The 26065-nt window shown below is 29.2% G+C and overlaps 1 protein-coding gene across 2 annotated transcripts; it reads right to left on the reverse strand.

Moving 5' to 3' along the window:
- Positions 1-8905: 8905 nt before the first annotated feature.
- Positions 8906-24287, reverse strand: LOC129972612 (uncharacterized). Of its 2 annotated transcripts, none has more exons than XR_008784878.1 (4): positions 24137-24287; positions 19644-19784; positions 10841-11249; positions 8906-8967 (listed from the first exon to the last, which is right to left on the reverse strand). XR_008784878.1 is itself a non-coding variant. In XM_056086811.1 (4 exons), exons 1-3 carry the CDS (start codon positions 24075-24077, stop codon positions 10848-10850), a joined length of 567 nt encoding a protein of 188 aa, XP_055942786.1. In that variant the 5' UTR covers positions 24078-24140; the 3' UTR covers positions 8906-8967; positions 10841-10847. The 2 variants fall into 2 exon arrangements, 1 of the variants encoding a protein (XP_055942786.1); XM_056086811.1 differs by having other exon boundaries at positions 24054-24140.
- Between the last annotated feature and the right edge of the window lie 1778 nt (positions 24288-26065).

A 26065-nucleotide genomic window follows, 5' to 3' on the forward strand; every position in this document is an offset into this window, starting at 1 on the left:
GTCATCATGTTGATTCACTAGATTCGTTGCCTGTTCTACATTGATGTACATTAACACTAAAATGCTGTTAAGATTTCCACATTGCACTAGCGTTGGGAATTATCCATCGCAAACATGAGTGTATTATGTGTGCTGTAAATGTTTTCTGGTTCAAAGCCTGCTTGTCTGATTCGTGATTTTCACAGTCTCAACATGGTTTGCATCACCATATTGCATTGCAATTTTTGTTCTTGATGGCGGCAAGTGATATGATACGGTTCCCTTGAGGTTATGCGGTTTCCTTTTCTTTTTCAAGATCGTTAAAGAAGTAATCGAAGCAATGTTATGAACCATTGAGTCCCAAGGAGGATACCTCGCAATTGAGGATGATAAGCTTCCGGCATGGTGGTTGATACCCGCCACCCTTGTGGGTAGCGAAAAAAAAGGGTGGGTGGTCCTTGCTCCTCGCATCGATAACGGGAGGTACTTCCTAAGAAAAGGGTAGTACCATAGTCAGTGATGGCCCTTAGGACTCAACCACTGTTACTGCCTGTGTTGATGTTGTGACGATCTAGTTATTTAGATTTTTTCATGTGACTACTAGCGGGTCGGAGTGGTTTTAGTTATGAACCATTGAGGCCAAAATTAAAGTCAAAAGAGAACATTTTGTCAGTTTTATTTGACATGATATCATGTGGTTCAGTATGAATTTCTAACATGCTTCACAATGTGTTTCTATTTCATTTTTTTTTTTTTTGCTTTTGTATTCGTGATGGTATTGCATCATTTTAATACTATCAGAACTTTATCGTGAATTAGTCGATTAAACTCGTTATATTTCGTTTCAATGAGTGCAGTGCTTTCTGTTATCGAAATTGGAAGGAAATTGATATCGAGATTCCAAATATTATAACAATAAAACATAAAATATATATTGATACTTGAGGCATGCTCGCCCAAGTTTCATCTGAGCACATTTCAAAATTATTAAATCCCTTCTAAAATAACTTTCGGATTACTTCAAAAATGAAATGTTATTAAATTAAATTAAATTAAATTAAATTTTACTTAACTAACATGCCATGCCGCATATCTTTGACTGCAATAAATAAATAAATAAATAATAATAAAATAAACTGATAATCATGCATCGTTATAGGTTCTTTAAAGTGACCAAATTTTCTTAATTTCATGACTTCCTGGAACTGAGCTCACAATTTCATACGCTGACTATAGGATGTAAATAAATAAATTAAATAAAAATTCTGGATCAATGGATTAGTTAATTATTAAAATTAATTATTCCATTTCTACATATCATTACATGTTCATTGCCTTATTGCAAATATATTGTGCCAAACATTTTACAGCTTTTCTTTCCGGTTAATTTCAACCGATTTTTATTTTCTTGTATTCTTAGTATAGAGAAAGTACTTTAATCGGCAAAAAATTCGGACTTCAGATTTTGTTGAATCTCCTTGTTTCAGATCTTCTTGAGTTTTAAAAACACATTTTTGGAAAATGTTCCTCTGTCTGTGACAGAGATAACTCAAAAAACACTTTGAGTTAGACGCATGAAATTTGGTATATGGTCTTCACACCGAATTTGTGGATTTCTATCATGTTTTGAGCTAACTACGTTTTGGGGAATCTGTCTGTCCGGCTGTTCGAATATAATTTAACACGATAACTACAAAATGAAAAGAACTATATAAATAAAATTTAGTACACAGATTTAATATCTATACTGTAGACGCCTATCTAAAGTTTGAGCCAAATCCAACTAGGGGTTGACCGTCTGTCAGACTGTACATAACATGTAAAAGCGATAACTCAAAAACACAATGACTTAAATACATCACTACAAATGTAGTGTTGTGTCAAAGTTTTGTTTTAATCGATTTGGAAAAACTCGGCTGAAATACTAATTCGATTTTTGGATAATATTAACTGCAATCCAGGGATTAATTGAAAAAAAAATCCTTTCAGAGAATGACACGATATGTCCAGTAAAAGTACCAAATTCTCTCCAAAGTTTAATATTTCATAGCTACTGTATGTCAATTTCATGGAAGGCGTTTTCTGAGATAACGCCTTTATTAGAGTGCATGCGAGAAAGGTTTGGGGAGACCAATCACGCTTGTTTTAATTTGAGTAAACATTTTATGTATAGCAAAAGTTGAGTTATTCCAAAATTTTTATAAAATTGAATTATTTTTTTATCTAGTAAAATATGTTCCAGACACTGTTGAATAAATTAAAAAAATTTGAAATTAAATAAATAAAATGAATTTGAAATTAATAAAAAATTGAAATTGAAGAAAAAATTAATTTGAAATTAATAAAAAATTGAAATTAAAAAAACATTAATTTGAAATTAATAAAAAATTGAAATTGAAAAAACATTAATTTGAAATTAATAAAAAAAAATTAAATTTTTTTTTTCTTTATTTGAGTTAACCTTTTTTCTATGTATAGCAAAAGTTGCGAAGAAAAATTATTCCAAAACTTTTATAAAATTTAAATTTATTTATCTATTTAATATTTTTAAAATATGTACCAGATACTGTTAAATAAATAAAAAAAAATTATGCATGCATTCAAATTGGAACAAATTCTGTATAGAGTTGAAAATCGATACTAATTAATTTGGGACATCTAGCCATTTTGACAGAATTAACTTCATATTCTTGCATTGTAGCAATAGAATGAGAGAAATAATTTTTGTTTCACTTGTGAAAAATTAATTGAGAAAATTAATTTACTTAATCTTTTTTTACAACATAAGTTAATTTATATAAGCAATTGTAGAAAATCTGTGAGAAAAAAGAGTCAAAATTACTATGTAATTTCTTCTAGCCTATCATTTCTGATTGCTTTAACTTCTCTGATGATATTAATACCCAGACATCACCAGAGAATAGAATTGTAAACCATTTTCAATCCATCCAAGTCATAAATTTTTCTACCATCAATTATCTCTTTAAAACAATGAATAATGAAAGCCACAACTCTTCATGATTTTTTATTCTATTTCCTGTAAGTGATATGAACCTCCTAGTGTTCTCAAGCGAACGCTTTTGACATTAACAATGCTTAATCAAAACTTATCTTAAATGCACCCACTGAACCCAGTAAAAGAGACCAGGAAGTGAAAATAGCTTCTTACGAGTAACGCTTCTCTAGATTCAACAAGAACAGGTTTGTAATTTGACAGACATTATTACCATACCACGCCCTCCACATTCATCGTTCAAAACTCTTGAGGGGAAATCATTTACGGTTTTTCAGGAGACAATAACAGAATGCGATGACCTTAGCCCATATTCTTTCGCAAAAGGAGGTGTCAGTTTGTTTGCGGAAAACTTGAGTGTTAAAAACATTAACACATTGTTTCTGTTGTTTGACGCTTTTACTGGCAGCACGATTTTGTTGCATTAAGTTATTTATTAATAAACGTAAACATTTTAATTAGAACTGAAAGCGGTAAATATGGAAAAATACTTACAGGAAAGTGCGACTTTAAGTTAATTAAAGATAAGGTTTTCCTTTTGATGCAAATTTCTTCTTTTCTTTTCTTTTATTTTGAAATATATTTTTATATATTGATTCGTCTGTCTTTCTAATCATAAATGAATAGCTTAGTAATTTTAAGTGAGTGTTGTATTATGTAAATTTGATTGAATTGTTCTTTGCATATTCTTTTTTGTTGGTTGGCATGGTCCAAGGTCTGCCAATTAAGCCTCATTCCTACTTCAGCTACATGAATGAACTTCCTGTTTATTAATAGTGATTGAAAATATATTAGAAAAACCGGACAACGATGAAAAAAATGGGAGAAATTATGCAATAGGAAACTCCACATCGAAGAGTTTTTTGAGACATGAATGTTTTTTTAGAATAGTACTACACCTTTAGAGTATCATTTTTTAAAAAAAATTATTTTGGAAGTGTTTTTAAATCTGAGCATCTGAGCACTTTTTTGAATAAAAAATGTGTTAGATAAGCTTTATTGAATTTATTATACTTGATCATAATGTGGGGCAAGGAATTTAGAGAGCAAATGTGTCCCCCTAATAGTTGGGATTAGTAGGACAACAAAAACAATAACAACAGCGTCCTTAATTTTTTTTTTTTTTTTTTTTTTTTACACAGAATGCCTATCAATGGAATATTGTGTAATGTAAGATGCAAACTATATTTTGCAAAACTGAATTTGGTACATGGTACGAAAAGTTTTTTTTTTTCGTAGCTTCTACTGAGCTCTGTGAGACAGAAGTCAATGAATTTTAGAATTGCTAAAATTCCATTGATACTTAAATTCTATTTCGTAGACGTATGTATCTCGTTATTAGTACAGAGCGAAAGTTATTAGTAAAATCGATTTTCTTGTATGTTTTCTGAATATCATACGTTTGATGATATGTTTCATCACATAGTAAAAGGAATCGAATACCCAATACTTTTTTACTTTTTCGTATACGTAATAGTTTGAAAAACATATTTTTGGAAAATGTCCATCTGTCTCTGATAAAGATAACTAAAAAACGCTTTAAGCTAGATGGTTGAAATATGGTGCACCAAATTTGCAGATTTTTATCAAATTTTAAATAAAATTTGCTCGGATGAAGTCCGTTTGTTCGGATGTAAGTTAATACGATAATTACAAAACGAAGAGAGGTATATACATAAAATTCGGTATACAGATTTAACATCTGTACTGTAGACACTTATCAAATTTTGAATTAAATCCAACTACGGATTGACTATCTGTTGGACTGTAATTTCATAAACCAGTAAACACGATAATTCAAAAACGAAATAACTTAAATATATCAAATTTGGTATGAGATTTGTGATTACAAGTTCAATTTTGTGTCAAATTTTGGTTTCAAATAATTGAAAAAAGCGCGCCTAAAACAAAAATTATATTTTTTAATATTATTAACGCATGTCAGGGATTAATCGCCATATAATCCGCCAAGGATGGCACGATAGATTTATTAAAAATGCTAACTTCCAGCTAAGAATCAATATTTCGTAACTATTGTTCGCCAACAAGGCGTTTTCTGGCATGGCAAGTTTATTAGAGAATATGCGAGAAAGTTTTAGTGGGACCAGTGCTACTGATTCTATTGTCAGATTTGATCCAAATTTAGCATCAACGTACATTTTAGATTCAACAGTCACATATTGAAATTCCGAATTTAACTTGTTGAATCTTTGAGTAATTTCTCTCATATTCTTTATATTTAATAGATTGAGAGAAAGCCAACCGGGCGTGGAATTTAGTTCATAATTTAATATTAATCTAGATAGAATTTTGGTAATAAAAGTATGAGCTAAATTTCATGCAGAAAGCTCACAGAATTGTTGAGTTGTCACATTCTCATGCACTCAAGGAAATGAAAAAAAAAGTTGCTTTTCTCAAAATTAATTTGCTTTATAAAGTTGGATCCTTTTAGACTTTTTATCTTTGCTTATGTATTAAGTTTTTAAATTTATCAGCAATTTCCCATAACAAATATAAAATATGTAAAATTGAGGTTGTTTTTTGATTTCATATCTTCATAATATTGGAAATATGATGGTAAGGCTATAAAATAGCGTAGTGTGCGTTTCCTCCTTTTATCTAATAGTTAATAGGATTTTTTAAAATGACAGAGTTTTCTAAATTAAGTTTTACAAAATATGACTGGAATCCTCAATTCTAACGTATGTAAACCAAATTCGATAATAAAGCTGAATTGTTCACAAGTACAACCATTTATTTTTATTTTTATGTTGAATTGATATATATACACGGACGCGAACATAAATAAAATACATTGATCAGAAAGAACAACGAAAAATAAAAGGAAAGTTCAAAATTTACGTCAATAACAATAAGAAATTTTTATTTTAGAATATTTAAGGAAATTAATATGGCGGGAAAATGTGACTTTCCCCCTTCAAATAACAGTGATAAAGTATTTAAATATTAAAAGTGATAAAGTATTTAAATATTAAAAGTGATAAGTATATTTAAATATTAGTTCTTTTTAGAAATACATAGTAGAAGACGATATATTTATTTAATTATTTTTAATCGGTTTCTAGAATCTGAGTTGATAATAAGGAAGAGGAAAAAAAAAAATAGTAATAGAGGAAACAGAAATATTGATAATTAAGATGAAGGACAGTGACAAAGTATTTAAATATTAAAAGTATGTTTAAAGTATATTTAAATATCAAAGTATTTAAATATTAAAAGCATGTTTAAAGTATATTTAAAAAGTATATTTAAATATCAAAGTATTTAAATATTAGTTCTTTTTAGAAATACATAGTAGAAGACGATATAGTTATTTAATTATTTTTAATTGGTTTTTAGAATATGAGTTGATAATAAGGAAGAGGAAAAAAATAGTAATGGAGGAAACAGAATTATTGATAATTAAGATGAAGGAAGAATAGATTACAAATATTTTATCAAATGGAGATATAAGAAAAAGAATAAAGCTATTATTATAGTTTAAATAACATTTCTCTATTTCATTAAAGGCTTCTATACACATTTATTATAAATACAAATTTTAAAATAAATTACATAAAAACATTCATGTGAATTAACAAGCTTCTCCGCCACTTGTTATGATAGTTTATGGATGAGTTAACTTTTTGTGCAATAATGAATAAATAATTCGTAAAATATTACGTTATGAGGATTTAGACTTTAAATGAATAGTAATTTTTAAGAATTGCAATTGAACCATCAAAATTTTATGCAAGCAAAATGGCCTTGAATTAAGACCAGTTTTTATAATTTGAGAAGAACTAAAATTTTTCAAGAAATACCGCTGATTTGCATTAATATTTTAGAATATATATGTAAAAATTTATGTACCTTCTATTTCATTTCTTAATAATTATTTAATGGTATCTATCGAAACTAATAAAGACCTATTTGTCAATTTTGCTAGTAATAATTCTAAGATTTTGCTTTTTTCTAAATTCAATAAAATTACTTTTTTGTTTCTGTGTATAAATACTCACAGAAGAAGGAATTTTCAAACTCTTTTATTTAGCTTGATTTTCTTCATATTGGTATTTATACAAGTTTGTATCCGATTTTTTTTTACTCACATCTGAATAGTTTTAAATGTCGACTTGTTGCACATTGGTAAAATTTATTTGTATGATGTTGAAAATGCATTACTTTTATATATTCGAGTAAACGACTAATTTAAATTTTGTTTCATATTAGTGGTTCTATTTTATGGTCAATTGAGATAAAATGCTTCAAAGAGTAATACTATTTATAAGGATAAATTATAATTGAAAGAATGAAAAAAAATGGAAAGCATTTAAAGTAAAAAAAATACTTTTTAGTACAATACTATATTTTTAAAAGAATTAAGCCAAAGTATTATTTTAAAAAAATTAATGTTCGGATGATAGATTGTTACATTACAAAGTTTTTAAACTCCTCTAACTAAAAGTACACCTTCCACTTACGGTATTTTTTAATATTACAATTAGGTATTATTTGAATACTATGAAGAGATCAATTTTTAGGTATTTCAGGTGACAGAAAACTCATTATCTTTTTTCTTCAAAATTCATTATGCTTTTGTAAAATTTGATTGTCATTCGTCCCATTAATGCTCGTTCATAATAAAATTTAATATTTTCTATTATGCATCATACCTCACTATTCATTATAATACGCAATATATTTATATTTCATTTTAGGTGAGAGAAACTCATTATCTTTTTTCATCACAATTCATTATGTTTTTGCAAAATTTGATTGTCAATCATGCTATTAATTCAAAGTAAATATGGAAAACATTTGCAACTCAGGAGAAGCATTAAGCTTGATATTAATAAAACCTGATATATAAAACAGGCTCATTCGTCCCATTAATGCCCGTTCATAATCAAATTTAATATTTTCTATTATGTATTATACCCCATTATTTATTATTATATGCAGTATATTTATATTTTATTGCACTTTAAAGGTATCATTTACAAGAAAAATGGAATAATATAAATTTAAAATACTGCATTCTTTGATTTTCTAATTAAAAATTATAAAACTCTTTTCTAATTTCCATTAATTAGAAAAGAGTTTGAGGATGACTCATATGTTTTTGATTCTTATTAATGTAGCAAAGGATTTAAAAAGCTGAATTTAATTTTTAGGCATAATTTTTTCCCGACAAAAATGGCTCTTTTTCCGAGAAACAATTATTTACCATGTATTCGTTATATTTCAATCATAAAAGTTAATTATAATTCTTAATAAAACGATTCAAAACATAAATAATTTACTGTAATATCGCAATTTAAAAAATTAAAATAAACGACTAAAATGGCACGCCCTAGTTATTAAATATCGCATCTTCCAAAATATAAAGTTATAAAGCGTGCACATTCAAGAAAAGAAGTAATTCTGCTTTATACTGACAATAAACAAAATGTATTGAATATATATTGCTTTAATTAAGATTTTGATGAGAAGATCTTGTTAATGAATAATTTCAAATTTCAGCGCAGCAAATAATATCTTCTGAATCATAAAATGAATCTTCATGTTTGAAAATTTGCATCAAAATGAGAGATGTGCAATTAAAGGGTGTTTTATCAACTGACTAATGAAATCGAGATGCAATTAACTTGGATATATTAAATTTTACAGGGTTGATTTCTCATTTCATTTCTATTTCCACGTTTCGATTGAAGAATTTTCATTAATTGCTCTTTTCCAAGTCTTATTTATTTTTAAAACGCCCTGTTAATTCTCATTTTATGTGAAGGATGTTTTCAATTAAAAAGGCAAACGTTTTTAAATATTTTATTAAAACATAAATAAAATGGTATTTACAAATGCAAAAACATAACGTTTGATGAATTTTCTTAACTTAATGAAAAATGTTTTCATTTCTAGAATCTCTATCAAGCGTCGAATAGATTCATTTCATTTCATTGTTCATTCAGTTTCTGAAAATAAAAAAAAACATGTAACGATTATTTAGCATAAGTATTATGAAACTGGATTACATAAAAAACAAACTGGAAATACTAGAAACGGAAATTCCGCTCTGCTTTGCTTATCAATTATTTTTTAAATTCAAAATAGGGAATTTATAACAGTTTTAAACAATGATAGTATAGAAATAAATTCAAAACTTAGCTGGCTGGGGCTAAAAAATTATTTTACATAAGTCATGACGTAAAAAAACTACCAGTTTTCTGGTTGTATCTGTTGAAATAGTCTATAGTCATCTATTACAGATTTGTAAGCCTGAATACGAAGATAATACTAGATTCAAGGGCGTATTTTCCAAAGATAACATTAAAATTTTAAATAAAGCTCTGTTAATTTAAAAACACACACAATTATTTAAATAAAGTAAACTTTTTGAATATAGAATTTCTGTTTTTTTGATCGAGTAATTCCATTTTTTTGTAATTTTAATTATCTTTTGACATTATATAAATTTTTTGCCAAACGATTGTGAAATATTTCCTTGATGCAGTAATAATTATTAAAATTCGATTCTTTAAAATAATTTTTGAATTGGCGTATTTAAAGATAAAACAATCAAAATGGATAACAAGTTAACATTCATTCCATAGATTCAGGATTTTATTAAATAATCTAGGTTTTTTTATTTCAAGCAATAACAAATTTTTTCTAAAAATATTTTTTATTAATTTGTGGAATAATGCATAAAATAAATGAATGTTGGAGAAAAGCATTTAAAAATGGAAACGAAGAAAATTTGTTAAAGAAATTTAAAATATTGAATTCCTTTCATTGTTGTAAACATTGGGAATTCATTATTTGCCTGATTATGTTATAAAAAGATTCATGTTATTGCAAGAAATTTATTGCGCTTTAATTTTTTATATTATCGCAAAAATGTTTTAAGAAATTTTGAATGGATTAATATATTAAATTAATGAGCTTTGAATATTTTAAAACATTTTTTCTATTATTTATGACATCATTTAAATAAACTGAATTCAAAATTAAATTTTTAAATTTTCTTGTATTTTTAATATAATGTTGGGTTTACACTCGACCAGTTATAAGACGGCCTGTGGGCAGAGTATGCACATAAACGGACTGATTTATGTTCGTTACAATTTCATAAGTAATGTTTAGGCATGCCATGCTTGGCTATAAATTGCCTATTTGGCGTACTTGAATTTTTCGCTGTATATTGTATTAAAATGATTGATATTTACACAAAGAAACATGATAAAATATGGAAACTATAGGTAGAAAAGACAAATAAAATGAAAAAAAAAATACACAACCTCGCATTAGAAAGAAAAAAGAGCAAAATATTTCGGAATTAATCTATGATAAGTAATCAATTTTTTCATGCTAAAAAAACCCCCACCAAATTCTACAAACGCATGCGCAGTAAGGGGGAAAAAATACAATACAGCAGCATGATGTTGTCCCGTTGGGACAATTACTTGCCATCGACTAAACAGCATTTTTCAGCCTTTCTACGCATGTGCTGCCAACTGGTCGTCTTATAACTGGCCGAGTGTAAACCCGGCATACATTTACAGAGCTTTTATTGAAAAAAAACATAATTAAATATAGAGTTGATATGTCCAAAGACTTTATTTTAATATGTTTAATTCCATTTCCGAATTATTTTTTTATGTTAAAAATATTTGAGAATAAAATGTCTGTCGATCACAATTAAAATGACAAGATAATTTTAAGAAAAAAAAAATCACAGAAATGAAATAAATTGATACTTTAAAACATATAGGTTGTGAATGCTCACTTTATATTATTTGCCAACAATAAACTTTTGAATAAATGCCAAAATTAACGCTTGTTTACCTTTTTGTCATCGGGCTATGAATCGTCCAAGACCATGACCCAGATCAACAGCTCCAATTCCTAGTATTCCACTTCCCAAACCAACTGGAGAAGTTTCGAGTAGGCTTAGAGTTTTTCGCTGGAACAAAGGTGATTGAAATGGTGTCATACTGAAATCAGCCAATGGAAGAAATTTTCTTGAATTTTTACTTGATGATGGGTTGCTGAAAAATTCTTTAACGCTGGATTTTTCAATGACTTGGCACTTAAAATTGAATGGAATATCATCTGTAGATATAGTCGTGTCTTTAATGAGAATACATATGTAATAATCTTTGCTGCTTAATTTAGTAATGTAGATTTTCGGTTTTAAGTATTTTCCGCTGGTCTCATGAGCAAAGTTGGATGCGATGTCATGCTCCTCTAGAATCTATAAAATCAAAGATTAAATTATATAATATGTACCTCCAAAGGTCAAATTAAAGTTTAAAATGCTAATTCATTTTATATACTTGGTAAAATTTCTGACAAAATATTTTATTCATGGAAGACTGTCTATGCATAAAATACAATTAAGTCTATCTTTTCATTTATTTTTTACTTTCTTGTATTTGTAGTACGGAGAATCGTCTCAAAATCTGAACTCGAGATTTTGATGACTCTCCACGTTTGAGCTCGAAAAATGGATTTTTGGAAAATGTCCATCTGTTTGTGACACAGATAACTTCAAAACGCTTTGATCTAAATGGTTGACATTTAGTATAAGATTTTAATACCAGATTTGTAGATTTCTTTTATTATTTTATTATTTGTAGATATATATTATTTTTGAGCAAATTCCGATCCGAGGGAGTCTGTCTGTCTGCCTGTTCAAATGTAAGTTAACACGACAACTACAAAACAAAGAGAGCTAACTAGATAAAATTCGGTACACAGTTTTTACACCTACAATATAGACATGTTGCTATTGGCGATAGGCGAGGATCGAACTCGCAACCTTTGGGTTCGTAGCTGAGTAACAAGACCACTAGACAAAAGAAATTTCTCATGTCTCGTAGCTGTTATCTGGCTTATAAAGCGTCACCACATTACTCCCCCTTCAGTGCGTCGGAGGCGGGACGAACGATTTTGTGTCCTGTTTTTGCAGTTATTAGTGGTGATATATTGGCTGTAGCGTCTTATCCATTTTTTTTTGGCTGATTATTTATCAGCTTTATTTATTTATTGGCTGATTATTTATCAGCTTTATTTATTTATTGGCTGATTATTTATCAGCTGCATTTTTTTCTCTCTTTTTGGCCGATTATTTATCAGCTTCATTTTATTTATTGGCCGATTGTTTATCAGCTTCATTTTTTTTTATTGGCTGATTATTTATCAGCTTTGATTTTTTTTTATTTATTTCTGGTAGAGGGCGCTACAACAGTTGTATGAAGTTTTGCGTATTTTCGTCATCGGGTCACCAATGTTGCTATTGGCGATAGGCGAGGATCGAACTCGCAACCTTTGGGTTCGTAGCCGAGTAACAAGACCACTAGACAAAAGAAATTTCACACTTATTAAATTTTGAGCCAAATTCAACATGGGATTAGTCGCCTGTGAGTCTGTATTTTAAGAAACATGCAAATACAATAAATCAAAGAAGCTATGATTTTAATATATCAAACTTGGTATGGAATTTGAGACTACAATTGTAGTTACATGTAAAATTATTATTTCAATCGGTTGGAATCTAGGGAATTGTCGCCAAATAACTCGCCAAGGTTCATACGACAGAGTAAATAAAAATGCTAAATTCACGTCGAAAATAAATATATACGATAATGCTATGCAATATAGAAAAGAAATATAGTATGCTAATGCCATGCACCGCATTCTCTGGGATAATACTTTGTTATTAATATATACGATAATGCTATGCAATATAGAAAAGAAATATAGTACGCTAATGCCATGCAACGCATTCTCTGGGATAATACTTTGTTATTAATATATACGATAATGCTATGCAATATAGAAAAGAAATATAGTACGCTAATGCAAAGCAACGCATTCTCTGGGATAATACTTTGTTATTAATATATACGATAATGCTATGCAATATAGAAAAGAAATATAGTACGCTAATGCCATGCAACGCATTCTCTGGGATAATACTTTGTTATTAATATATACGATAATGCTATGCAATATAGAAAAGAAATATAGTACGCTAATGCAAAGCAACGCATTCTCTGGGATAATACTTTGTTATTAATATATACGATAATGCTATGCAATATAGAAAAGAAATATAGTACGCTAATGCCATGCAACGCATTCTCTGGGATAATAATTTGTTATTAATATATACGATAATGCTATGCAATATAGAAAAGAAATATAGTACGCTAATGCCATGCAACGCATTCTCTGGGATAATACTTTGTTATTAATATATACGATAATGCTATGCAATATAGAAAAGAAATATAGTACGCTAATGCCATGCAACGCATTCTCTGGGATAATACTTTGTTATTAATATATACGATAATGCTATGCAATATAGAAAAGAAATATAGTACGCTAATGCCATGCAACGCATTCTCTGGGATAATACTTTGTTATTAATATATACGATAATGCTATGCAATATAGAAAAGAAATATAGTACGCTAATGCAAAGCAACGCATTCTCTGGGATAATACTTTGTTATTAATATATACGATAATGCTATGCAATATAGAAAAGAAATATAGTACGCTAATGCCATGCAACGCATTCTCTGGGATAATACTTTGTTATTAATATATACGATAATGCTATGCAATATAGAAAAGAAATATAGTACGCTAATGCAAAGCAACGCATTCTCTGGGATAATACTTTGTTATTAATATATACGATAATGCTATGCAATATAGAAAAGAAATATAGTACGCTAATGCCATGCAACGCATTCTCTGGGATAATAATTTGTTATTAATATATACGATAATGCTATGCAATATAGAAAAGAAATATAGTACGCTAATGCCATGCAACGCATTCTCTGGGATAATACTTTGTTATTAATATATACGATAATGCTATGCAATATAGAAAAGAAATATAGTACGCTAATGCCATGCAACGCATTCTCTGGGATAATACTTTGTTAGAGAATATGTAAGAATGCTTTCGGGAGACCACAACCACTGGTTCTGCAAAGAAGTATTTCAATCAATTGTCAATATTTCAATTATATTAATTAAAATTTAATAATATATCATTATGTTTATCAGTGAAATTACATGCGATTAGGGCATTGCAAATATACAAAGCAAATAAGAAACAGCCAAACAATTTTCCATACACTATCATAAAGAAGTTCGCACTTTTATTAAAACTCATTTTGAAATAAATTAAAAGATGCTATCCCTGCCCTATTTTTTTGGCATCTCCTACAAAATGAAGGTTTTTATATCCTTTTTAGTTGGATCCCGAGTCACGCAGGCATTTCTGGGAATGAAGAAGCTGATTCAGTGGCAAAATCTGCAGACTCTTTTTTGTCCCATAAACTTCCATATTGCGACATTAAGATATTTTTCATTAAACATATTTATTCAACATGGCAATTAACATGGGATTTGAACACCGAGAATAAACTTCATTCCGTCAAGTCTACAGTTGATTTATGGCATGTTCACCCTATACGGGAGGTTGATGTGAAATTGACTCGCCTCCGTATAGGACACACCCGTTTTACTCATCGTCATCTGATCTTGGGTGAAAGGGTGCCAATTTGTCCCACTTGTCATATTGCATTTAGTGTGAAACATATTTGAATTGAATGGCCCGATTTTAATGTTCATCATCATAATTTTTTCTACTCGTCTTCTCTTAACTTGCAAGACCTAGTGAGTGAAAAATACCACCCAAATATTTTTAAATTTTTAAGATCTATTGGTTTCATCAACTATATATAACAACTATTTCATCTGTTTGTTCTTCCTTTTATGTTAAATGTAATTTTTGTATGATTATTCTACATTTACGTTAACCATTGTCTTACGTTAAGACAGTTTTTTAATATTTGTATCGATGCATTTTACGTGGTTTTTATTACTTTCACTTGTTTTTAAAATGTGTTGTTTTAAATTTCTGTTCTGATTTTACCGTATGGATGTTCTGATTTTACAAATATGGCTCTTGCGCCAATAAACCATAAACAACAACAACAACAGCTATCCTTGCCTAGATGCAGCAATGCTTCTCGCTTTTGTTCACATTACATTTGGGTTGATTTAACCAAAATAACAGGAAATGAAAGAAGATGAAGAAGGCGTTTAGCAAAGAAGTAGAAGAATGTTATTTCTAATTAATGCATACCATCTTCGAAGTAAAATAATTCAAAAGAGGTTTTTGAAGATTCTACTTCGCAAAGTGATGGTATTCAATAATGGGGAAGAATTCCTTTCATTTTCAGCTCTACAAACTGCAAAATTGGTGATTCAGCAAGTTATAAAACATCATGTTAAAAAGCAGATTTCTCCAATGGCGACAGCCTTAATTGGTGATATTTCGCAAACTCGGATGAAAGTCAAATTTCGAGCAACCATAATTGAATAGAATAATGATTAATTTAATTACCGTTTAATTCACGAAGTTACTTTGATCTGCCTTAGCTTTGTTAGTTATATTACAATACAAATGTTTGAAATAGAATCTTTGCATGACTGGATTTATTTCAACGCTTCACGGAAGTAATTTGTTTCGTTCATTTTTAATTAAATAAATAAAAAAGTATTCCTTTAAATGGGCGAACACGCCTGACGAGCTCAATGCCAAAATATAATTTCCAAATGAATTTTGCATTTGAATGCAACTTGATTGTAAAAAAATAAATAAGATAAATAAGTACTTAATTAATTTTTGTACTTATTTTTTTAAAATATTAAAATAAATAAGTACGAAATTAAACTTAAGACAGTTTTTTAAATAACATATATATTTAAACGCAGTGAGATAGCTATGTGAGATTGATTAGGTTACACTAATAAGTACAGGGCATTTCAGTAATTTTTATAAAGCGAATGTTGCATTAAAAAACTTGCATTATAAAAGGTAAGTTAAATATAGTAAACAATAGTTTCTTCTACTTCAATATGTTGAAATTATATTATAACTTATTATTCCAAGATGATTAATTTAATTATCATTATCTTTTAGAAGATCGTGAAACTTTAGAAGATCTTCTTCTTGCATTGATTGAAACATAAATAAATATTAAAAAAGTAAATAATACTATTATAATTAAAAATAATTAAGTAATTAAAAATTAGAGGGTTTGGAACCAACTTAAATCCTCTGTTATAAATAAACAAAAATATCCTAAATTATCCGATAGAAATAAACCAAAAATATTACAAACAAAAATACACTTTCTTTCTTCATTTATATGAGTTTAATAAATAAATAATCTAATAGATAAAAATCTAGTATTAAATGACATTATCATAGATTTATTAAAAAGAAAGAACCGAGTTTCTTATGCAGGAAACTGATAGAAATTTTTTATTTTCTCTTATTGAAAAGAAAACTTATTTCTATTTTCTTGAAAAACTGCTATTTCCAATAACACGGGGGGGGGGACAAAGTCTTTCTCTTATAAAAAATATAGTAAAAATTAAAAAGAAGTTTATGTGGATATATTGTAAAGACATTAATGAAGTTTTTAGTAAACCCACTTACGTTAGAAATTTCAATATGAGCATCTTCGGTACTCGAAGAATGCTAACGCAGTTTTCGGTTCACTTTAAGCGTTGTCAAATATTTTGGTTGTTTTATTAGAAAACATCTGCAGTCTTAATTTTGAGTACACAAATTCTTATCTATCAACAGGGTGGCCATAAAATAACTTTCCCTGTTTGGAGGCATCTGCAGCTAAAACGAATGAACGAAATGAAACCACATTTCATATGCAGACTGTGAAAGAAGATAAATTACACGCGCAAAAAAAGTACCAAAAGTTGCCGATAAGGGAAATACTGACACTGTGGGAGAACAGTTATGAAAGAATTCATGAAACTCACAGAAAATAATCTTTTATTCATCCGTGAACTCCGTGCAACATTTTTTATTTCCCTGTGTACAACACATTGCATATGGTTAGGGATTGCAATACCGGTATACCGGGATACCGAATACCGGTATTTTGAGCCATTTGTACAATTTTGTAATACCGGTATTTACAAGTTTAAATGCCGGTTTTTCGGTATTTACCAGAAATTTTTAAAATTGTCTCCACTATATGTTCAGGTATCGCGAACATAGCTATATAGTATATGTTTTTGATTTGTATGTCTCCCTAACGGACGAAGCTAATTAATGGCTTAATTAATTGCTTAAATCTAAATGAGCGAAACATGGATTATCCCTGAAAGAAAATATTGTATCCATAACGACTGATGGAGCAACAATTATGAAAAAAGTTGGAAAGTGGATTGGTGCAAATCAGCGGATGTGCTATGCACATGGAATTCAATTAGGAGTAATAGATGTATTATACCAAAAATATAAAGGACAGAAGAATTCAAATACTGTGGATATAGAAACTTCGGATTACAACTTTGAAAAGAGTGAGAGTGATATTGATAATGTAATTGTTGAAGAAGATATTGCTAACGAGGAGGAAATATTAACCTATCAAGAACTGCTTCCTATAATTTATAAAGTTCGAAAAATTGTTAAAATATTTAAACGTTCCCCTATAAAAAGGATATATTACTAAAATATATACTAACTGAAAATAAAACAGAATATATGTTAATATTAGATTCTAAAACACGTTGGAACAGTTTACTCCTAACGATGGAACGATTTTTGAAACTGAGAAATCTAATCCAAAAAGCAATAATCGACTTAAACCTTAAATTAATTTTTCAGATAGTGAATTCGACTTAATATCCAGAACTATATCAGCTCTACTTCCAATAAAACTGACTATTGAGGCATTATGTCGGAGAGATTCTAATTTATTAACAGCTAATGCAACAATAAATTTCATGTTGCAGCCACTGAAAGAACATCACACATTAGTATCTGAAGAATTATATATTTCATTGAAAAATCGCACAGAAGAAAGGCATATCGAAATAGAAAATGTCTTATGGTATTTACATAATTCTAATGATTTTAAAATTGAAAATGAAAAGAAGAAAAGAAAATAACCAATTCAAATCTGATTAAGTTGGAGTAAAGTTTCTTAAAATGTTTTTCCCACAAACCTATCCACATTCAGAATTCGGTTCAATTATCGAAGGTTATGAGGTCACTACTGTCGATAGTGAAAAGGAATTGTCTCTTGAACAAAAATTAGAATTAGCGATAAATAAAAAAAATTTCAACGAACCAAAATACAATACAGAAATCAGCTATTTCCAAAACCATCCGATGAACAATAGATTTATTTGAAGATGAGGAATTTAGTGGTAAATACTTGGAAAAAGTATATCGCGCCTTGCTAACAGTACCACCAACTAGCGTAGATGCCGAAAGAGCGTTTTCGACAGCTGGTCATTTTTGCACAAAATTACTTTTCAGGCTTAATGACAGTACAATGGATGCATTATGTTTTTATAGATCACATTTCAAAAATGTGTAATAGTACCACAAACTAAATAGTGATATTTACACTTTTTTTGTGATTTAAATAAATAAGATGTTTCTTTACTTTTTTGATTATATACTGTTATAATTTATACGTTACAAATTATTTTTTGTGATATTTATACTCTCTAACAAAACTAGCAAATAAAAAAAAGAAACACCTGTGTTTTTTTTCTTTTTTCAAAATTTCTAATACCGGTATTAAAACCGGTATTCCGGTATTAAGATTTAAAAAATACCGAATATCGGTATTGAAATTTTGGTCCGGTATTGCAATCCCTACATATGGTGTATAACGTTCTCCACTCTGGGTGTAAATTATCAGTTTAGATGTTCATAACAGCCTGTCTTATGTTCTATTTCAAGATATGAAAGTTTGTTTAAGAGCAGCCACGGCATTGCACTATCTAATGTAGAACAGTTTTAGCAATAAAGCATTCTTAGGTAAGGTAGCGCCCATATTAAGCAGACATCAGCAGTCAATTACGAACAACAGTCAAGAACGAATTGCTAACAAGTCGTTTGTTCTTCCCTTTTTACAAGGAATACGTGGCACTGCTATCACGCACACATTAAGAATTTTACATAATCCATCTCGATATGTAAATTTTCTCTTTCGTACGTGATAGCGGCGCCAATATTTCTCCTATCGACAACTGCAGAATTCATCTCCCCATGCCTTCCACATTCTGTATATAAAATGGGGTTTCATTTCGTTCAGTCGTTTTAACTATAGAAGTCGCCAAACAAAGAGTTATTTCATGGCCACCCAGTATTTTGGCATCACAAACATTAGGTTTTTTATGTAACCTTAAAGCAGACATTAAAGAGTAATGTTCGATTTGAATTCATGGAACCAAAGAACACATTGAAAACTTTCTTTCTTTGGCGCCATTTTGGTAACAATCGAATGAAAAATCTCTATTTAGTTGCATTAAAAATGTTAAAATATGACTCTTCTGTGGACTAAAAAGATCAAAATCTGATAGTACACAGTAAAACATTTACAGTATTATGCTTAATGTTTCTTTTGCAATAAGGAAAAGACTTTATGACCACCTTTCACAACATTTTTTATCCACCAATAATGGTAAGAGAGAAACATAAGATTGATAACCCATGTTAGTTCAGAGCGAATGAGTAATTTTTTTTAAAAGTATCTTTCATAGAGCAAACTAAATATAAACTTACATTTTTCTCTTCACTGCTAAAATCATTTTCTTTTCTGAAGTGGTAAGAAAATGTATTTAATAATGTGCTTGCATTAGTTAAAATGATTAAGGATATTAAGGATGCAACAGCAGTGACGGTTACAGCAAACAACATGATTATCTGAAAAACAATAGAGCAAAATTAACATTTGCATTATTTATAAGAACAAATATAAAAATTAAGAGAGACTAAAGGCTTTTTAATGGCAAATTTTATTTGTGTTTTGTAAACAGTTTTTTTATCATATATATATGCTGAATGTATGGTAGCTGAAAGAAAAGCCCTACGTTTACACCGGGATTTTTTTATTTGGATTTCTAACTAGCCAGCTGCGTAGTGTCTGTGGAAAGAGGAGGCTGCAATTGGGTTGATTAAACATGTTGTTATATTAGTCTAGTTGCAAAATAAATTAATTCATGAAAAAAAATTATGAATATTAAAGCATTAAATCTGGAATGTGTATCTCCAATCAATTTTTAAATATTGGAATAGCAATTACTGATCGATAGCTACAGAAATCATGGTTAAAATTTAGGTATACGGTACCGAATGTTTGCCAATTTCTCGCCAAATATTAAAAAAGCATCCTGATATTACCATTAATTGTGTAACCATGTTTGGAGAGCAATCATAAAAGAATTTTAATTTGGAGACCGTACCTTGTAATTTACTATCTGCAGTCCCTGCAGTAAAAATGCTTTTCAAACTAACTTTTATTAAGTTTATTTCTTTAAAATGATACAAAAATATGCAACTTTGCAGATTTTTAATTATTATTTCAGGAGATAGTAATGACCTCTATGAATAACTATTATAACCTTTCAATCGTATGTAAAAATTTGAGCTATGCGCGGCTTCAGTAAAGAGACAACAGCCAAAACTCCTGCAGAAATTTAGGAACAATATTCATCTAACCATTAGGTATTGTTTCTGTTACTTGATTAGTGATCAGATATGTTAAATTTTTTCGTAAATCGGTTCCTAATAAGTTTTAAGTGACCGGTGACAGTTTAGATTTTGGAACTGCTGCATACTAGCCGCTTATAGTGACCAGTTAATTCACTGAAACTATTGGTTATGCTTATTATCAGTTAAATCGCTTACACATAATTTCATATTTCATGATTCTTCCATATTGTCAGACATTAATACCATGTAATTTTAATAGTCTTACAAATTTTCTTTTCATTGTATACATAAATTTTCCTAATGGAAATTAGTCTCATAACATCATAGCGCATTCATCTCTTTTTAAACTTTGAAATGTATTGCAAATTTCTTTTTTGTTCGTTTTGCAAACTGCAAGATATTAAACAGAATCCTTCTTACTTAGCTTTCAACAATGAGAAAATATCCCCACTTCCCACACATGCAATGCATATTAATAAGTCTAATTTCAAGAAATTCCTTTATGTGAGAAAGAATGATAAGATGTAGATTCATAAAACTTGCTTTCACGTATTTCCAAATTCATGTTTTTTGAAACGTTTATTTAAGTGTGCATTTAACATATAGAAATTAAATGTAAATTTAAAAAAATGTGCACATGGCAATTATCTGTTTTTGTTTTATATTATGATACCGAAAAGGTAAATCACGAAAAAGCCAATGTATTTTTGATTTCTAAGATACAAAATGTGCAAAGAGAAAGTATTGTAATCAACGAAAAAGTCTCGAGATGTTGACAAATCTCTACCTTTCAGAATTCTACGAATCCAAAAATACAATTTTGGAATTATGTCTCACAATGAACATGAAATTCAAAAACACGTTGAGGCAGAAGCATAAAATTTGGTATGGGGCTTTTATGTCAAATTTGTTGGTTACTGTCAAATTTTGAACAAAATTCTTTCGGTGGAAACATGCTTTTTCAGCTGCTCGAATACATGTTAACATAATAATACAAAAAAGAGAGCTAGATAGATAAAAGTTAGTACAAAATTAGCACTTAAATATTAGATCTGTATCAAATTTGGAATCAAATCCGTCAAGTGGTTTCATTGTCTATCAGTCTGTACGCTCACATGCATGTAATGCAATAACTTAAATTAATTTTCTATGTGAACTTGTGATTACATCTGTAGTTCTGCGCCAAATTTTGATTTCAGTTGGCTGTTAAAAATACGTCCAAAATATATAATCGGTTTTCTAGTATGTATATTAACTGCATCTTGGCGATTACTCGCCAAAAATATCGCTAACGAATAAACTCTTTCTCTAATTTACGCCAATAGCATACGACTAATAATAAACAAGTATTGGTTTTCTTTACAAACACACAACTGTCATGCGCAGGACTCTGAAAATAAATATCTGGGCTCTCATGGAGCTCAAGACTTTACCCAAGGTTGTAATTTTATTCTTGCGCGTGAAGGGGGATAGTACCGTTTTTAGAAAATATGCAAGAAAGTTTTGGGAAAACCATTCTCTAATTCTATTAAAAACTATAGAAGATATAAATATTATAAACACAAAATTAGATGTTGATAAGGACTCATGCGCACTTTGTTACATGTTTAAATGACAAACGTAGTAATATGACTTGCATGTATGATACTGCATATGTCGAGTATATGATTTAATTTAAATCTATTAAATAACAATTTCTTGGCAAAACGCAAACGATAATTTAAGGAAACTCTTTCCGAACTCTTTTTGTAAATTAGTTTCATTAAAATTCTTTTCTTACAAATGTGAACATTATTTTGTCACATAAGCAAAATTTTCTTGTTCAACAGAAATTTTATGGATTAAAAGAATTTAATGTTCTATTATTTTGGTAATCAGATAAGTTTTATTTATAATATTTTGTTGATACTAAATGCTGATACAACAGCATGAACTGATTCTTACGTTAATACTAATACGCTAATAAACTTAAAAACGAATCTAGCAAAATAAATTTAAAAAAAGCAGCTGCTTTTTCTTGTCAACTGATCAAAATTATGGCAATAAAACCCCTAATTCGCCAAAAGCTAGTTTTCTTTAACATATTGATTACCATTTTTAGTTAAAAATTGCCCTTAAAAATCACTTTCGGCCATATACATTCTTCTTAAGTGGAACCGAAAATTAACTATAAATGAAATAATAAAATAAATTAATTAGCTACAAGTTTGTGACAGTTAGATTAAAAATAGGATACATAGATTGAAAATTATATGTTCATTAAGATAAAGTCTTATGAATTAAAAACATAGAAGAACAAAGAGTTTTCTTTATACTTGATTAATGCATGTTTTCATATTAATATAACTAATATTTTAAGTTTACTCTGCGGTTTCTTTTGAAACTTTTTTCTTGCAAGTATGAAACTTTTTCAAAATTTCAAAACCAATTTCTCTAAGTAAGAGCTTGAATCAGAAGGCTTTGAAATGAAGCTGTAGCTAAAATCATAAAGAATTTATACTAATAATCAATTATTAATATTCAAAAACTATATCTAAATAAACATATAAAGCAAGTGAGACAAAACTTTTCTGTAACGCCTATAAAAGAATTTAAAATCCATTTAGATATCACAAACAAAAATTTCGCATTGTTTTAATTAGAAAATTTTCTATTAACTAGCCATTTACAGCAAATCAAAGTAATTTCTTGAAGTCATTTCTTTAGAGGACGGAACTTTCATTTAACATGTATAACGCAATAATACGAAACTAATGATAATCAAGTAAACAATGAAATATGATTAAATTCTTGCATAGAGAATGAACTATAACGTTATTGGATGCTATGCTATGCTAACGCTATGTTTGGAATGCGAAAAGGAATGAACGAAAACTACTGTTCTTTTGTCAAATTATCGAATATTACATCTGAATCATTGAAAGCGTTTTCAGACAATCTGCTGTTTGTCTTCACAAATGTAGTCAATTTTTTCCACCATTCCCGCACAACAAATTACTTTTGATTCAAAACTAATTCTAGAAAAATATAGAATATAATCTAGAAAAATGTAGAAACTATTGTATTTTACAATGTGCACATTCGACTTTCTGTACAATTATGTACTTTACGTTCAACGACTTTCTGTACAATTATTCGACTGTATATACAATTATGTATTTAATATACAAAGACTTTCTGTGCAATTATTCGACTATATGTACAATTATGTACTCTATGTACAACGACTTTCTATACAATTATTCGACTATATGTACAATTATATACTTTATGTACAACAACTTTCTGTACAATTATTCGACTATATGTACAATTATGTACTCGGCGCATTTAGTCGTTAAAAGGGAAATAACATATTTGTTTAATACCTTGCTTTAAAAAAATAACCAAAGCTGATTTTAACCTTAACATGTTGCATTATCAAGATACATTTACTTAGTAACTTTAAAGAAAGTAAAATGACATTATTTATCTACTTACTCTGACTTTGTAGTTTTGGAACATTCAAACATAATATCAATGAATTCACTTTAGAAGATCGAAAGCAAAAGTGTTCTACTTACCGTTTTCTGTGCTAAACTACGACAGATGCTCCGCTGTCCCAAAGATTACATGCTGTCTCATGCTTCATGAAACAGCATGTTAGTATTTTGAGGATTTCGAAAACACGCGGAAGAATTCCTCGTATGAAACAAAAATAAGAGCTACAGTCCTTGAACGAATTCAAGTACTCCACCCATTGAATAGTTCAGAATAAAACTTTCCCTTCCGCATTTAACAGAGTCCAAGCATGAAACGAAATGCTGTCTCGGATATGATAAGTAATGCTTAATTCAGCAGAAAAGGAATAATACCGTCTGCAACAAGGGTGCTTAAACTTTAGTCCAAAGACCTTAGGGGTTTTTGACAACTTTCTCTGTTCCTGAGTTTTTATTAAAAAAAATCTGTTCTTGAAGAATATTCTAAGAATTTTTTTTTCTGCTTGTTCTAAAATCTTTTAATAAATTCCAAAAGAACGATTTTTTTCTGTTATCCTCTGTGCTTGTAATAGCGAATTGAAAGTGTTGAGCAAAAAGTGCGCTGAAAGAAATAAATTAAAAAGCGAATTCCAACCAGTAAGGATCCCAATATATCTGTAGAGAAACTAGAAATAGAATATAAATTTTGATAAAAGCATTATTATCAAAATGAAGGAAAATGCATCATTAAATTTCAGGTAATTTATTTCTTAAGTTAAAATCTATCTATCAAGGATTCATCTGAGAATCACTTTCAGAATCACATCTGAGTCAACTCTAACTTTTTTTTCTGCTGTAATAGACATTTAGCTTTGCAATTTTTGATTACTCAAAACTTTATTTGTAATTTGAGTTAAAAATTAATATTATCCTAATTATTCCTTCTTAATTCTCCGAATTATTATCTTCTTAATTTGTATGTTGCCGGCATCCTGGTCTAAGGGTAGCCCATCTTCTCCGTAAACTGGGCTTCCCGTGTCCGAATCCTGGTTCGTGCATAGTTGTTTTTTACCCTGTATTCTATCTGTGAGATGTGTGAAAGTGTTCCTGGTAAAAAGGGGCTGTGCGAGCGAATATGTGAGTGTCATCTTCATATGAGCTAGAAGTTAGACTTCTGCCCTCTGGGTGCTCAGGGGTGTTTACCCTCAGAAGCTACGACACTCCCTTTTCGTAGTAACGCGGACAAGACATCATCATCAATTGAAAGTGACCAGTTCTAGGGAAAGACCTAGAGCTGCGATTGACAATATACAAGAAATAACAGGTGATCAAGAAATAAAGGTGTTCGGAACCCTGTAGCGTGTTATGTATTGGACAAAATTTGGTATATAGTTGTGACTGCACAATTGCATATCTGTATAAAAATTTAGATTCAATCATTTGTATGAAAAAGGTTTGAGACGAATACTTCATCTTTTTCCTTATATGAGGGAACTCAATACAAAACGCGACAAATTATCGAAAATCTCAGAAAATCGAAGAAAGAATACACTCTTTATAATGAAATCTCTGAAAACATTATTATTATTTTTTTTACATTACAAGCATATTTTGACAAGTTAAAAATGGGACAGCCTGGGAAACTCTTCTAAAGCGAAAATGTTTTCCGAAGAGAGGGCAAATAATAATAAAAAAAATCTGAAGTCTTGTCCTCAAAATCTGAAAAAACTGACCGTTGCTCGAAATTACGATATCCGTCCCAAAATAATCCTATTGTTGCTTTAAAACGGGGTTAAGCTGAACTGATCCCACTTAAGTTAAAAATTAGGAGGTTTTAAGTAGGGGGAAACAGGAACCTACCTTAGCAAACATGTTTGTAGAGAGGAATAATATCTGAATAAAGTCAATACTGAACAGAAATACTTCTTGAGAAATGTATCACACAAGGGTTTTTATTTGTTTTACATTAATCTAAACGTTACATTATGAGCTCTAGAAAATTTAAAGAATGTGCACTGCGTTACTCCACCCTAT

Source organism: Argiope bruennichi, chromosome 6 (assembly GCF_947563725.1).
Source record: "Argiope bruennichi chromosome 6, qqArgBrue1.1, whole genome shotgun sequence".
NCBI lineage: Eukaryota > Metazoa > Arthropoda > Arachnida > Araneae > Araneidae > Argiope > Argiope bruennichi.